A 17,455-nucleotide genomic window follows, 5' to 3' on the forward strand; every position below is an offset into this window, starting at 1 on the left:
AACCAGCTGAATTCCTCCCTCTTGTTTGTAACCATTCTAATGTTATTTAAAAAAAAGTGAATGTTCAGTGAGAAAAATGTCCTCTGCAGCAGATCCCAGGAAATGAGTAATTGAAGAGTGCCACAACCATCTCCAAAGTTTTATTTTTGGCTCAGTTCACATACCCTTTTCCTTTTTTTCTACAGGTTATTTAGTTATTCTTACTTTCATGCAATTCAATTTAAAATTAAGATCAATTCAAACTGTATTATCTCTTAGGGGAAATTTGTTTTGTTGCAGAGTAAATCGCAACAATGCAACATACAGTAACAACCATTAAAAACAAAGTGATCAAGGCAAAGAATATGTTAGGAAATAAAAGACTATTTTACATTCTTCAAAAGTGAAACTGCAAAAGGGACATCACGATTTCTAAAACCTACTCTTACACCTTGTAATCTCAACCAAATCAGAGTAGTGCAGATTCACAGAGAAAGAGGAACTCTTCAAAGCTTAATCTGAGTTTTTCTCAGTGCATAGTCGCCTTATCCTGGCAGGAATCGATGACAGTGACACAGAGCTCTTGCTCAGCTGCTCTGTCATTCTCTGTTTTTGTTTTCCATGTCTGTCAGTTGAGAACACATTCAGTTCCTACATGAACGATCTTAGAATGTAACTTCTGTCTCGTGAATTCACAGAGCATGCAACACACTTTGGATACTCCACAAAACTAAGGTACAGTACATATATAAACTATATACAGTATATATACAGTATAAAGAAACTTAATTCTCATAAGTGACTTTACCTAAATTTCTGTACCACCACTGTGCTATGGCACACCACTTTAGAAAAACTGAATTAGACAGACAAACAGATAGATATTTAGCAATTACGAGTCAACTGTTTTTTTTTTAGGAAATTCACCATATATTCACTAGTGGCTGTATCACCAGCCGGGTGTGGGCAGGAAAGATGGTGTGTAGTTGTAATACCTCTTCTCCCAATTGGTTCCAGGCAGTTCTCATACATGCACAGGCCCCAGGGACTCCAGGCAGAGACCAGACACTCCTCTGCACAGGGAACAGAGCACTGCTGGACAGCAGGAGGCACAGGCCCTGGACACAGGTTCCCATTCACAGGCCTAGATACTGAGAAACAGCAATGGATGCAAGCAGGAATAAATTACTGCAATTTCTATTTAGAACTGAAAATGAAGTGAAAACCTACACAAAAATAAATTTAATTGAGGGTTTGTTCTTGTTATCCTCTGGATATTTCTGTGCAGCTCCACAGAGTTCAACTTTAAATACAGCAGACTTCATCTTCAACTTATTTACTGTAGCATGAATTAATAATAATAAACTGTATTTATATAGCACCTTTAATGGTGGCTTCCCAAAGCGCTTTACAGAATGACAACAACAATAAAAATACACAATGCACAGTGAGAATAAACAATGAGATGAGACAGTATACGAGCGTTCTGGCGCACTATGGCTGCCGTCGCATCATCCAGGTGGATGCTGCACATTGGTGGTGGTGGAGGGAAGTCCCCATTGCCTGTAAAGCGCTTTGAGTGGAGTGTCCAGAAAAGCGCTATATAAATGTAAGCAATTATTATTATTAATTATACGGGGGTACTGAATACAGTATGAGCAGAGAGGTAAAGAACAGAGCCAGTTAAGTAAAGATTCTTCTAAAGAAGAAGGTTTTGAGTCTGGATTTAAAGGAGTTGAGAAAAGGTGACTCTCTGATATCCTTGGGGAGAGATATCCAGATATTTCTGGGCATCACAGGATAAGAACCTGTCACTTATAGGGTGTATAAGGGTTTGGGTGACAGATAGGAGACCAGAATTAGAAGAGTGAAGGTTGTGAAGTTGGGAGCAGGATGACAGTAGTTCAGACAGTCACTGAGGAGCCAAGCCATTCAGAGCCTTATAGCTGAGCAGGAGGATTTTGAAGTCAACACGAAACTTGACAGGAAGCCAGTGCAAGGACTCCAATATAGGAGTAATGTGATCACTTGCACTAGACTTGGTCAGGATTGTGGCTGCCGAATTTTGGACATACTGGAGTTTCTTCAATGTGGATTTAGAAAACACAGTGAGCAGAGCATTGCACAGTACTCAATTTGGGAGAAGACAATTGTGTTGATCAACTTTTCAGCAACAGTTAGCAATAACATAGTCTGACTATATTTCTGAGGTGAAAGAATGATGTTTTGATAATATGTTGCACATGTGGGTTGAATGTCAAGCCTGAATCAAATATCACCCTGAAGTTTTTCAATTTAGACTGAAGCTCAACTACAGTACCATCCATAGATAGGGTTATACAGTAGCATTGGCTTTACGAAGTTGATAGGGGTGCCAATAAGCATGACTACAGTCTTGACACAGTTTAGATGGAGGACATTTCGAGTCATCCATGTTTTTATGTCAGAGATGCAATTTGACGTTCCTGTGAACACTTGAGAAATTAATATTTTAACATATGCAGTAGAACCCTTTCACTATTTAGGACAGCCTAAAATACTCATATTCCTGCCTTTGTTTTTCTTAAGGCCTAGTGATATGTGCAGTACTAGAACCTCACATTGTTCTGGGAAAACCTTTTTAGAGACCACTTTTGTTAATCTCTTTAATTGAACAAAGTGAATTTTTTCATTTGAATTACTTACTCCCTAAATTTCCTTATTGGAGATCTCAATTCCAAAACAACCATCTGCAATCAATTTGCATTAGCTGCAGAAGAGTAGGTCATGTCTAAAGTAAACATCTGCGGTGACTCTTATTGATTGGCTCCTGGACCGCCATTGATTGAAATGTGCTTCTCCATGCAAGACCAGGTATCTCCTTTTTTATTTTTTTAAGAAATGAGAGATCAAAACCAAGCCATCACAAACAACACCTCTCACGGACAATTGCATTTCAGATATTGCACTTAGGAATGTATTTACCGCAGACAGCTACCACTGTTAAGACAGATCATATAATTTCCTGGGGAATATAAAGTGGTTTATAAGTTGTAAATTATGCATGAAACTGTATTATGTCATTGGACTAAATATACATATGATTAGTGATGTGTTGAGGCCGTGGGAACATATTGGGCTTTGTTAAGTTAAAAGAAGATAAGGCTCTTATGAAGTGCTTTCACCTACTCGAAACAAACTCACATTTATCACTTGCACATAAAACATTTTTAGTACAGTACTAACAAAAGTAAATAGGATATCTACTATCCTTTATGTGCAGTACCATATGCACTGTATTAAAATCACATGAAGTGGCTTACAAACCTCAAGACTTCCAGCTCATTGACTGAGCCGAAATACACTTGAAAGTCAGTCGAGTGTATGCCAATGTACTCTCAGTTCATTGCACAGGAACATCTTTTTTGATCTTTCTATTACTGTAAATAAGAATGGTCTTCCATACAGTTACACAGCTAATAGTTCAGATTATGGCACATCCTGTAACTTGAAATCTTGTGCAGCTGGTACCAAAAATAAAACATCCATGCCCAGACTTTATTCAGTGTGCTCGATTTCACCATTTTAACCACCAGACACATGGTGAAGAGCTTTCTGCTCGCAGTCATAAGAGAGATTCAGATTCACCTGCAGAATAAAATATACTTTCCTCTATCACTGTAACAATGTTTGTCATTCACTGCCTTCAGCAGTCATTCTTTTAAGATGCAACATGTACTGAAGCTGAAGAAAGCTTCTTGAAGCTTGATACAGTATGAACATTCATATGGTCTATTACTAATCAGTGGCTTCCAGAATTTTAGGAATATGATGAGATTCAGTGGGACTGAGCACTAGCCCAGATAATCCCTCCGTGCTGCAGTAATATCATTAACTACTGTCAGCAGTATTTGGGAAATAAATGTTCCCATCTTGCACACAGCTCATCTGTGCAGTGATAAAAAATGTATAATGGTTTCATTTATGTAAATGGAATTGCAGAAACAGAAAAGAATCAGAAGAAATTAAAAAACAGAGGCTGGTTTTTCTTTTCTTGTGTATGGTGACATTTGTTACACCGCTTCTGATCTCCCTAGATACCTCACAGAAAGGATCAGTCCCCTTCAAGGAACAAGCAGTGCTGACAGTTCCATGATGCAGTGGGGAGCAGCCAGTGAGAGAATGTGGTTCTGCACAGGATTCTGACAAATTAGTGGAACAGTTTCTACCTTCTTTCACTTTATGTGAAGCTGTGTCATCTGGGATCTGTACACAGTAGGTTTCTCTCATCTGAATCCCTCCCCCACAGAGTGCAGTCAGATTGCTGAGGCGCTGGTCCTGCTGGCTGAGAAGGGGGGTCACCTGACATTCACCCCACTCAGTGACCTTCCACATATACCTATGAAAATGAATATGTTTAATCCCATTTTTCTAGTCAGAGTTTTTTTTTTTTTCTAGTGATTACAGTACTAAACAACACAGTGCCTGGGACATATATAAACTGAAAAAATGGCATAAAATATTCAAGTGACATCAGGGGGTCCATTAATTTTACATTTTACAGAGATATTGTACATTCCTCATATTTAAAAAATGTTGTAAATAGAGATTTTTAATGAAGACGATGGTCTGTTGTAATCTACCAATTACTTAATCTCATTCATTAGTTCATTCAATCACTTTCGTGGATTTTAATTATTTTAACCTTGTATTTTCACATTAGAAGTTTATTTCTAAGTTAAATTAATTTCCTTTTAATGTGCTCATCTGCAGAAGTGCCGAAGCGCCATTGTTCCCACATCTCTTTTAATTACAGATCCATTGATAGGGTTCAGTGAGGCTTAGCTACCACCTGATTTCTTCCTCCCTCTGGTAGATATTTAATTGGAGTCAGTCCAGGCAGTCCGTCTCTCGGGGGGCATACCTGGGGCACTTCGGCAGGAAGTCTGCAATGATGTTACAGGCCTCCCTTTCTTCAAGAACTGGGCACTCCCTTCCTCCGCCAATGGGGATGCGCTTCAGGCTGCGAGTCCTTGTCCTGTAGCCAGGAGACAAGTCCACCGATCGACACATCTTGGAACAGGGGCTCCACGAAGACCAGTCCAAGGTCTCGCAGGGTCTGGGCATAACGCACGACTGAAAGGTCACGGGGGAACTGTCCTGAATGCAAAGACTGGAACAAGAGTGGTCATGGGAAGTCAGTGATATCTTCAAAGTACAGTATATACCAATATACAGAACAGTTTGCCCTTATTGTGTAAACACATGCTTTATAGCCTGTAATTTTAATCAGCCTCCACTATTCTGTTGGTGTTTGCTTTTGGTTGTACCATATCTCTCAGGGCTGCCATGTTCAGAGATGATCAAAATCAGATGGTAGGAGCTGCTATCTAGCACCAATAATGCCCCTGTTGGAAATGAGCACTCAGAGCCCCTAGAGTGGGAACGTGCTCTCATGCAGTGTAATGTGCAATGCACAAAAGTGCGGTCCATGTCGCCTCCCTTGAATTCAGCAGACTGGAAAGCTGAAGCTATGGTGCCCCTGCAAGAAGTCCTCTCTTCAGCTCTGCTGAGTCCCAGAGGAAACTCTGCCCCATCTGGAGCCCTTTCTCACAAGATACATAGAGGGGTTCTTCACACCCAGCAGGTCATTTATTCTGCAACCCCAATCCTGCCAACAGGTCCAATAACAAAGCAATTCTTCAGATGGCTGTGAAGCACTGTACAGACTGACAGCCTGAGCAATGAAACTAAATATCGCACTGGTCTCTTGGCAACAAGAGATCAAATCTGTTTATTAATTAAGCTGCTCATCAGTAAACGTGCAATGTAACTGTTTAACTGTTTAACTGTTTAACTGGTAACTTTTATGTGTAAACAGCCTTTTCTACACTAAAATGGGAAGTCAGCCTGGTTTTTAAACAATTAACCTTCATTGTATATCTTTTTAATTTCTTCTTTCTATTTTCATTTATTATTAATGACTTCTTCTTCTATTAGTGAATTCTCACTTCCAGTCTGAAATCTGGTTGTCACAATGCTTAATGCTAATGTGAGAAAGTGACAGTATCTTTCCAACAGTGAGAAGTCACTGAACTGTAACATGCAGGACAAAAGGTCTAGCAGCAAAAAAGTTTAACTGTTGCAAAGTGAACTAGACTTGAGTACTTGAGTAGGTAATTATAAGGAAAACAAGGAAGCACCTGAAGAACAAATTCAATGATATATGAATTTTAATCAACAGCAAAAAACATATGTTTATAGTACGTCAAACTCTCTGATAAAAATACTGAGCTCATACAGGTGGCCTTGGGGTCACTCTTCATAATTTGCTGTAGTACCTTATACAGAAGCATTACAAAAACTCTGCATTACAAATGGCAAATCTATGGTGAACCTTAAAAGGGTATTACACAGTTAGACAATGAGAACTCCTTTGTGCCTGTGAAAGAAAGCCTTCTACATCAATATCAACATCAAGCCCGGCATCACACACTTGGCCAGGCGATCAGACACTTCTGTGCTTATGCGTGCTTTGGCAGATACAGTACCATTTCCATTGGTGACACAGGAAGAAAACTGGCAGACCATTTCAGGGAGTATGTCAGAGCTGAGGGGATCAAAGATCTCTCAAATCAATAGTTCCCCATTTCACCTCTAACGGCCACGATTGTTATAATCTCTCCGTCTGCATCCTCACGAAGGGATTGTGGAAGCAATATTGCAGAAAGACACCTGAAACCCAAATTATCCTTAAACTTGGATCACACCTTCCCAGCTCTCTCAATGACATCTCCTTCTTCTCCTTCAAAATCCTCTCTATTCATTGCAGATTCTTGGTTTTCACACCTCCTCCTCTTCTCCCTGAGTTTGGACACTCATTCTCTCCTGCTTTGTGCCCATTTCCTCACTGCTCCCTGCCCCTTCTTACCCACTAAGTCTTTCGTTCTCCAATGCCCCGTAATTTACGGCATTTACTCCTTTCCCCCTCAGAGCTGAAGGCTATGGAAGCGCATCGCTGCCACCAAAGAAAAACCATCCTTGCCCTTATCTCGTAATTATGACAGAGTTATCTAGTAATTACGACAAAGTTATCGCATAATTCCGAGAACAGTCTCGTAATTATGAGATAAGGAATATCGATAAGGAATACAAGTCTCACGTATTTTATGTAATCATACGATAGTACAATTGTCATACAATACCTACTGTATATCGCTACGTGCAGACTTACTTTACAGTTTTGAGCAGTGGAACGGGTGGCACATATAAATGTTCATAACGGAACCATCATTGCTTTGATCTCTAAATCGGACAAAACTGGTCCTCATGCTTAGAATGATTCTGTTCATATTTGCTAAATGCAAGATTTCATTATGACTGAACTCCAGTCGAAAGTAAATCCATACAAATTCTGCAGAGCCAGACATTGACACGTTCAGTGCACAACGTAACAGGTAGTACATGCACTGAAACAATCATTGCCACCTCGTAATTATGAGATAAGGGGGTGAATGTTTTTTTCCCTCGGTGGCAGCGATGCTCTTCCATAGGAGAAGGCTACATGCTGAAACCTTGTGTTTTTTTATCTTTCAGCATGGATTGAACCTCAACCTATTTAACCTTGATGCTATTCTGTCTGTAATGTAAAAGAATTGCTTTTGAATTAATTGGTATTGAAAATAGTATTGTTAAACTCACAAGAACTTATAGAGATTGAAATGAAACTTTCTGCTGTTTCTGAAACCCGAAGACTGAGTCACAAGGGCTTTGACAAATATTATTCCAAACTGCCACATACTGCTTTACCTGCCTACTGTGCGTCATTTACTCTTAGGACCTATGCAGACCTGTCTGTTTTTTTTGTATATGTGAGAAAACACTTTCATTTTGCAGTATAATGTGTTATGAGGAGGTGGTTTATTATCTGGTTGCTGAAGTATCTTTCCAATAACTCCATATATCACAAAAATACAAATAAATGTACTACATCACAAGGTACATAATTATAATTTTATCAGTTTAATTCCTACTGTTTAATTAATTATGTATAGTATAATGACTGTGATGTTCACTCCTGTGTGATTTTACTTGGTAATTAGACTGTAATTAAAGAAACTGCATAAAATGCAGCTCAGGTGGGAAATATATATTCAACACCAATACATAATATTAACTTGCCATTTGCCATTTTAAATGAGAATGCTAATTAGATATTGTAAATTATCTTTTTTCACTGGGAATTACAGCCGTGACACACCTGCAAAGGCCCAGTGCTGCTCACTTCTCTCTCTCTTTTCCTGAAAGGTGCAATAACAGAAAGTTCTTCTGCAAAAGCGGCTTTGTATTTAACACAAGAATCGACAGTAATACCGTTGTCTAGCAACTAGCAAAAAGCATTTTTCTAAAATGACTAGAACATGAAAAAAACATGACTAATTCATTGGCCCCTGTTGATGTTTAAATACAATCTATAAACGTATCTCTGTTCTTAAAAAAAGACTGAAATTAGAAATTTTTAGTCAACAGTGTAATTGCTTAAGATGGAACACACGAGTTCACAAATCCAAAGGGACTTCAACCGACTTCATAGACGTTTAGTTGCTAATACTGTATGTAGCCAGAAGCTATTTTCATGGAATCAACAGCACTGTGCAGATAGAGGTTATGTGGGTTTCTGCACACCTCAGCCTTTCATTCCTGAATGAATGAGAGCCACATTACAGCCAAGATTCATTTAAGATGAATCTTGGATAGTATCCCATACAAATGAAAAATGCCACATGTTATTTTGTTATTTTTTAATGTCTACATAATATACATAGGAGGGATATTTAATTTGTTGTACATTGTGTGGAGGACAGTCATTTATAGTGATTCCTGAAATACATTTATGTTTTTTTATTATGCTAAAAGAATAAAAAAATACTTTAATTCAGGAAGTGCATGAGCACGAATCACCAGAGATTGGCTTTTGCCTTCAGAGTAATAGTCGTTTGTAAGAAAATTCTGTACGACCAGTAAGAAAATTAAATACGTTTCTAAATTTTAAAGAAAACCACAGAATACAATAAAGGGTGTGTCATGGTCAACATTCCACCCCTAGAGGGCGCTCCATTTACTCCTGTCAATAGTTCTGTGTGATCATTATGTATTCCAGGTGTGCTTTGTTGTGTCTCCCCCTATTTATTCTTAGCTCCTCCAGAGCTTGGGGCTCAACATTAGGGTAAGGATGTCGCGAGGCCCACCTAACACCTGTATACCCTACGTCCATCTCCTGAGGGCATAGGCCTCATCCCTGACACCTCCCATTTCCTGAGCCCAGGGTCTGGAGGAACTCACCCGTTTATCCCAGGACCTCCACGTTTTTTGTGTGTTTGTGTTTTGCAACGTTCCTGGGGATTTCATCCTTGTCGCGTCAGAGGATGGATCTATTGTTGATGACTCATGGACTGTGCCCTGACCTGCCTTTGGACCTGCTCAGATTCAGATGCTTCTTTGTCCCCCCCTTCACCGCCTCACAGACTATCACTGTTACTTTACTGCACCATTAAACCCCTGTGTGTCTTCCCATACTCCGCCTCATGTCTCCTTCACCTCTTCACATAGGGTCTAACATAGCATCCGACATGGACTACAGAGCCAATCGTAACAGAGTGAAAGTGGAACAGAGTATGAGGTGATATTAGTCCCAAAATAAAATTAAAAATAACTTTTTATCCTGAAGAGCAATAAATAATTTTACATCAAAACAAAAAACAATGAAAGTAATGTTGAAAATAAAGATACAGTACATAAAGAATTGTTTGAACACAGAATTAAAGAGGACATTTACACCAGTTGAAAGGCTGGGATGTGGATTGCTGCACAGCCATTCAAAGGATGCTGGGAGGAGTGAGCGTGGAAAATGTCCTACACAGCCAGGTGTGATGAAGCTGTTGTTCCTCTATCTGCATCTCTAATCAGATGTATTGGCATGGGCTAAAAAACGATACTTTCCCTGACATACCATGATACTGTTTATGAGGTGAAAATGAACATTACCATTTACAATATGCATATCATCATGTATAGAACAATGCTCATTCTGTAGCTTAAATCAGCATGTGGCATGTAGCTCCCATTGGTGTTGCACGTTGACTTCAAGAGATACAAAGAGTACTGTAGTGAACAGGAACTCCCTTTAGAGTTCTGACAGCAGGTTTAACTAAGGATTTTCTTGTGAATACTGAAAATAATATTTCAGACGTTCCATATAGTGAATTCACTTCACAATGCAGATCCTCATGCTGAACTCAGGTAATCTCAAAATTGCCTTGAATCAATTATATGCAAATTCCAGCAGTATCCTTTCATAAACATGGATGTCTCTGTAGACTGATATTAAACTATTCAGCTCTGCTGAACCCCTACTGCATTAAAAGCATGACAATTTTCTTCCTGCAGTAACCATGCTGATAACATAAATGGTGCTCAGATCAACTAGAGCAGATCAAGATGCAGTGTTGTAATGCATCCCATCTAAACCTCATGATTGTTTTTTTAAAATATTCATAATAACACCAAATTACAGGATGTGCCATGCTAACCATACCAGCAGCCTCATTTCAGAGCCTCCTGCTTTGCAATTACAATGTAATATGATCAAAAAACAGCATTCTCATTTTACACTCAATATCTGACACTTACTATCTATTTAGTATAATTACTTGAAAGAACATCTTTTAACAAAGAAGTTGTGCTGTATTTAGGCAAAAAGAGCCAAAGAGCCAAAAACAAATGCTTCTATAATTGACAACATATTAACTAAATTCCTAAACATAGTCATCAACCTAAATTGACTTTAATGAAACTGACGTTAGAAATTATTCATTCTCAAGAAAAAATTGTTCTCACATACAAATACCCTGTCAATCTAGAAATAATGTATGTTTTAAAAGCTACGTTTTTATGTATTTATAACATAATGCCTACTGTATTTATAACATTATGACTAACTTTTAAAACGCTGGGTTTGTGTGGAGGGTCAACTTCTTACACTTAGGTTGGGGGATTGTCATGGCTTCAAGAGCCATCCTTAAAAATATTAAGCTGAAATAAAGATAATAAATTAACATATTATCCAGATAGTGGTACAGATTGGATTCTCCAGGAATTCAATCCTCTTGAAAAAGTCACTTTATACCACAACCACTGACAGTGAGACAAACACTCTTTAGGAAAACCCTTGCACACTGCCTTACATGACAATTCCTTTATGACCCCACAAATTGGTCACTGCATAGCGGATTCTAATGTAACCACAGTACTGTCAGATGGTGCTCAGCCTAAAAGGTTTTCCATCCACTGTCAGAAAACCACTTGTTCCAGGTAATGGGTATGCCAAAGCCTGTCCTGGAACCACAGGACACAAGGCTGCACACACACTATGCAAGTGGAAATTGGAACCATTAATTAACCAGTCCAGCAGGTCTTAGGAGATGGGAGGAAGCCAGAGAATGGACACAGAAGGCACCCCAATTCAGAATCAAACCCGGGACCTTAGAGCTGGGAAGCAGCATTACTGCCATGCCACCAAGCTGCTTAAGAAACCTTTATAAAATACAAAAAATATTGAAAATTGATTCTCAGAGGCTAGGTAGAAGTTTCAAAAGTTTGCAGATACCCAAAATCATAACTGCTATCTAATAAACTGTATTCTAAAAAGACTAGGACTCATTTCTCCAGGCACCTCAAATACAATTACTGAGCGTGCCTCAATGTGCGGCTTGTGCACCAAAGCAACAAAGAGGAGATTCATGGAAGACTTACAAATGTAGCTCATAGGTGAGTGCCTGGCAGAAATATACTGAAATTGTTTTCTGAAAATCAGTAACCTGTTCCAAAACCTTTTATTCAAGAACAAATCTTTCTATCCTGCCGGTAAGCAAGAACTACACATACTGTATTTAGAAATGAATACTCTTCGTTTCCTCAATGCAGATGAAAGTATTGTTTTATTGTGTGCGTATGTTAGAAGACATCATACCTTAGCATTGCGTTCTTGCCATCACTTCTTGTGCACCTGACCTGTCTGGTCTGGTATCCTATCTCTATGTCCCAGGACTTTGAGTGGTGATGATGATGATGGTGAGTGCTCTGCACTTGCAGCTTCACAGAGCTCTTCTCTGCAGATTCAGTGCTGAAATCCAGCATGGTCCTTCCACTCAGCCTGGCCTCCTTCTGACGAGGGAGTCTGCATTCACTCCATGGCCCAACCTTAAGGCTGTATCGGAACTCATCCTCTCCAACAGAGCAAGAGAGCTGATTGCTGCAGGTCCTCGTCTCCGTCAAGTTAGGACAGTTTGCACCCCCGTACACAGGCGTAGCCAGCACAGCCCGCGTGCGGTGCTGTAACCCCGTTCCACACGTCTTGCTGCAGTCAGACCAGGGAGAAAACTCCGACACCACACAGTCGTGTGGACAGGGAATGAGGCAAGCCTGCTCAACAGCTGGCCTCTGTGAAAAAAACTCACAGATCCTCTCAGTTACCACTGTCCTGTTGGACTTCCGAATGCAGTGAGCCTTCCTTTGCTGTATTCCGTGCTGTGCAGTGACACACTCTGAGGTCCTTACTTTTAGTTCATTAGAAAAATAAGGAACCAAGACACATGGGCCCCACTCGGTCACTTCCCACTCAAAGAGTTCTTGGTGCCATTCACAGACTTTGAAACATTCCCTCTGGCTTTCCGGCTTCTCCGTGTGTCTGCAGTTGGAGTGGTGCGTTGTCCAGCCCTCTGAGTGCACACACCACACAGTTCTTGTCTGCACTCCTCCAGGCCCGCAGTCTTCGCCCATGCATCTGCCCCACTGACCTGCCAAAAGAAAACACACAATACCTTCCTTAGATCTGAGCCTGGCCCACACTTTACATTTTATAGGAATAAGAACATGAAATAAACATGGCATAACTACTGTAAATCTTTAACTGCCCCTCAATTGTGCCACCTTGTTAACCTGGGTAATTGACTTACCTGGTGGTAAGAGACTGTATTTTGTGTAAGGAAAACATTCCTGGGATTGCTCAGATTGTCTGATCAATTGTTCTGAGAAGACCTCTTTCATGTGCTTAATTATGAACAATATTACTGATAGGCATAATTGTCTGGGAAAGCCAAAGACTAAGTAACATACATTGCAATAGCATTTGCTATGCTGACATACTGACAACATACTGTAAGCGAAGTATATTTCTGAGCACAGGAAGCTTTGAGCTGTAGGAGTTTCTTGCTCAACAAATTGGAATATATCATGTTTTTGACTGAAAGGTGTATTTACGTTTTAAACATGCTTCTCCCAAGAAAATTAAAAACATTCCAGGCACTGAAAAAAAATGGGCACATACTGCACAATTCAGAACAAAATGATCTCACACTGTACATTACTGAAATCAGACCCTAAAACTTTGCTGTGCATGACCAAGACAGAGAGATTGCAATATTACTTCACTACATTGTATTGCAGTCAGGCTGATAGTTATACAGCTGACATCTGTTTGAGCTGATATATTGAGATGTGCAGTAGAAACAAGATTTTCCAATGCCTTGTAATTATTTTTCCATGTGAAAAAGTCAGCAAATCATTTTATCTGACAGACAATACAATATAAAGTAAAAGAGAAACACACAGACTATATCCAAAATAAGTCTCTTCTTTCTTACAAAATCATTTTTAATTTAACATACAAAGGATTTTCATGGAGAACTGAAATGAAATTATGATCTATATCTCTCACTTGATATATACTTAAATGAAACTAGACAGATCACTAATAATAAAGGGAACCACACCCACATAAAAGACCTGAGAGTGTGGTTAAAAATAATGTTGAGGATAAGGATTTTATGAAAAAGTTATTGATTTTAATTCCAAGTCGAAAGTCTGGTCTCTGTATTGCTGGTATTAAATATTTTTCAATGGGATTAGTTGGGTTTTCCACTGATCACACAAATCAGATCTGATCTGTGCTATTTAAGCCACTGAGCTTTTTTTTAAAAGCACTAAGGAATATTACATATTCACTAATTTCTCTGTATCAACGATAATCGTCTTCTTTAATTGCCTTCCATCACGTCCCTGAGTAATTGGAATGAGAATCAGAAATATTTCATAGTGCTGACTGGCAACAGAATCTTGGAAAAAGTAACCCCAGCAAGTGAATGTGAAGAACCTCAAAATAATTTTGAAATTGGGAGGATCTCTATCTATTGAGCCTGTTTCCTCTTCCATTTTCAGCATGTAACTAACTTATGTACATGATTAAAAACATGATGTGCATTTTATTGCAGTTCATTTTAAATTATCCTTTTTAAAATAATACACATACAGTATGAACTTTAAGACCTGGAAAGTGTTTTCTAATAACATCAAACAGAAAGTATTCTATTTTGTGTATGTTTTTGGTTATTAAGTCACTTTTGTTTAAAAAAATGGGTGTTCTTGGTAATTATGTGTAGGACTATACCTATCTAAAATGCTGAATTCTGTTGTCTAGTGATTGATTAACATATTGAACTAGAATGGTAAATTGTATCAATTTCTGTTTTCACAAAACACAGAGATCATCTGCTAATATATATACACTGTATATATTTTCAATTTATATATATAGGTATATATAATTTTATCCAACATAGAATATACTTTTGACAGTAGAGGACCTGTGTGTTTCAGACATCAATATTTTGTCTTCCAGATGGTGAAGTGGAAAAATGTTCAGCAAATTACAATTTGAATTTGGTTATTGTGTTGTAGATACTGTGTTGCAAAGTGTTTTAGTAAATACTTCACTTCGCAAGGGTGAATATGCACAATTTGTGATTTCATTATGATTTTAATATTTTTAGAAAGATAAGTCACAAAAGAACAGGGTCAGTTTTTTTAAAGCATTTTTTCATATTCTTCTAATATGGGGATAAGTGTGTACATTATTAATATCACAGGGGGATAATATTTTCTATCTTGGGAACCTGCCAGAGATAAGCCCTCTCTGAAAATAACAATTTTATAAATTAAAAGTGTACTTTACACAAGGGCTTGTGAAACTTTACTGGGGAGGTCAGTGAGGGGTTAGCAAGAAATTGTCAGAAGGCAGTCAGGTGTTGCTCAGCAGCAACATGTGTAGTGAACAGCAAACCATGAAAAAGTGTGATAATCTCTGCAAAGCCAGCTCCCTTAGTGAGGTCAGTGGGAGGACAATCGCATTATAACTCAGTGATAACCTTTCTTCACATATGATAGAACTCAAAATCCATTGCACAATAACTACAGTACAAACAAGCAGACTCATTGGCCGTGAGAAGTGATATATCACAGTCATAACTCCAGGTGTCCAGAAAGTCTTTGCTCCTTAGTTAAAACATTAATCTTGACGTACAGTGCCAGAAATTCCCTTTCCTATTCTAACAAATTTCCAAGCATCACTTTAATAGAAGATATTTAACTATAACCATCAACATACTGATTACAATATTCTTTGAATGATCTAATACAGTATACTGTATGTTTTTGGATGCAACATGTGGCATGCGATGTGAATGCAACAGTATAGGAAGAAAGTATACTGTACATGCAACAGTTCAATAAGATTCTTAGAGTTTATCTGATGTACAGTAGCTCTCCTGGCTAAGGCCAGTTTGTCAGCCTCGCCTAGATTTAATTTAGGATTCTAACCTACCTCCCAGATTTTTATCACTTTGTTATAATTCCATTAAAGGGAACCTGTGTTTGGTATTTTGGTGAATAACAGGTGCAATATCTACCACTGAAAGACACCTGTGCCTCATAATAATAAAATACACAGCAAAGTGCACTACCAAAATCTTAGAATTTGTTTTCTAATCATTACTGTGGTCCATCATCAGAACATCAGAATATATCCATTGCATATAAGCACTTCATTACACTTGATTTAAGACTGTGCATGCAACTGCACAGTTTACAGATTTTTAAACTACTTTGTCCGACAAACAGCAAAAAGACCTTTTGATCATTTGAAATAGTAGGTTGTTATGGATATCATACTGTATACAATGACTTCCGGGCGAAATTATTAAACAGCATTTGCAAAAAAATCTCAATTCTATATTTGGAAAAATAAAAATAATAAAAAGTGGACAAATCATTTTAATATTGTTTTCTGTCAGGTTTCAGAGTACAATGTCAGTACATTAATATATTATATTGTTGCAACACTTCAATTATTTTAATCCTACACTTGGTGTTTTGGGGAATTGCAGCTCTGTGATTCTGACTGATTAAGCTCTGAAAGGCCTGGTAAACACTCTTCAGGAGCAGTTCACTGGTACTCTGATGCTGAATAATCACACTGGCTGTCACTGTCTTGCTCCACAGAGGAAGAAAACAAATAGCCTCAGGTTTATTAATTTATGGAGCACTTACTACATCAAAGCACTACCACAAAACTCCTCAAGTCATTGAAAACAGATATATGAAGGACTCATAATTACAGCGGAGATGAACCATCCTCCTATAAGTGTGCTGTTGTGTGTGTGTATTTATAAACTAACCACACCATGACCAACAATTACCATATGCAATACAAACTGTTTAAATATTCCTTCAATGTGACCAACAGTGAGTGATATGACTTTTCAACTAAAAGTATGAAATAAAATGTTAAATGTTAAACAATAATAATATAAACTGTTTTTAATTCCATTATTTTCACATTCTTTTGAGTGAATTGTAATGGTTACTGACGTAGTTTTGCATGCACATCAATTTGAGGTCAGTGGCTCTTTTGCAGTTTATTTAAGAATAAGAATAAGAGCTCTAACTGCATAATTAGTTCAATCTTGTCCTATCAGCATCCATATCCATCCGAGGTCCAGGATATGACGAGGCTGTCTGCAAGTTCTTCCCAGATGCAGGATTTGCTGTCTCAGAATACAAGCTCTGTGGTGCAGATCTCTGATAGATTCTGTCTCTTTAATACAATAGCAAAGCTTTGATTAGCAGTGGGTTCGTTACAAATCAGAAAGTGGAGTTCATCTGGCTGAAACATGGCACTTACTGAATGAGTATTTGCTGTTAAATGAGGTTACATCCACTGGATTGGTTTTGTTGAAAGATCTCTCAACTTTGGCCAGCATGGCGGCTTAGCAGCCATTCATCACTTACAGTAAGCGCTGGTCTAGACACCTGTGCAGAATGTTACATCCTTTGATTGCTTATTTTTCAACACAAAAGGAGCTCACCCTCTGCTTGGTTCTGGTGTGCTATCCCCTCAGGATCCCAGCTGATTTTTCAGCACTGTTATTTGTGCTTTGCCCGAAGAAGGCCCACAGCCGAAATGTTGTGTTTCTTTTCTTCTCTTTTTAGCATTGAATAAACCTTTACTAGTGCTTTGTCCAAATTACACAATAAAAACTATACAATAACATTGAATCCCTCTTTTGGGGTTTTAATATACAGGTCAATTTACATAACTGCTGAA

At 38.4% G+C, this 17,455-nt stretch overlaps 1 protein-coding gene across 1 annotated transcript in view; it reads right to left on the bottom strand.

The window, feature by feature from the left end:
• thsd7ba (thrombospondin, type I, domain containing 7Ba) overlaps positions 1–17,455 on the bottom strand; it is a 200,340-nt gene that overhangs the window by 106,951 nt on the left and 75,934 nt on the right. Inside the window, exons 4-7 of the mRNA XM_088606307.1 lie at positions 11,987–12,812; positions 4,883–5,131; positions 4,188–4,357; positions 975–1,130 (exon numbers count right to left, since the gene is read on the bottom strand). Of these exons, the coding sequence (XP_088462433.1) occupies positions 975–1,130; positions 4,188–4,357; positions 4,883–5,131; positions 11,987–12,812 (1,401 nt within the window). The remainder of the gene's footprint in view (positions 1–974; positions 1,131–4,187; positions 4,358–4,882; positions 5,132–11,986; positions 12,813–17,455) is intronic.

The sequence above is a fragment of the Lepisosteus platostomus genome, chromosome 14, assembly GCF_059453375.1.
Source record: "Lepisosteus platostomus isolate fLepPlt1 chromosome 14, fLepPlt1.hap1, whole genome shotgun sequence".
NCBI classification, from domain to species: Eukaryota; Metazoa; Chordata; class Actinopteri; order Semionotiformes; family Lepisosteidae; genus Lepisosteus; species Lepisosteus platostomus.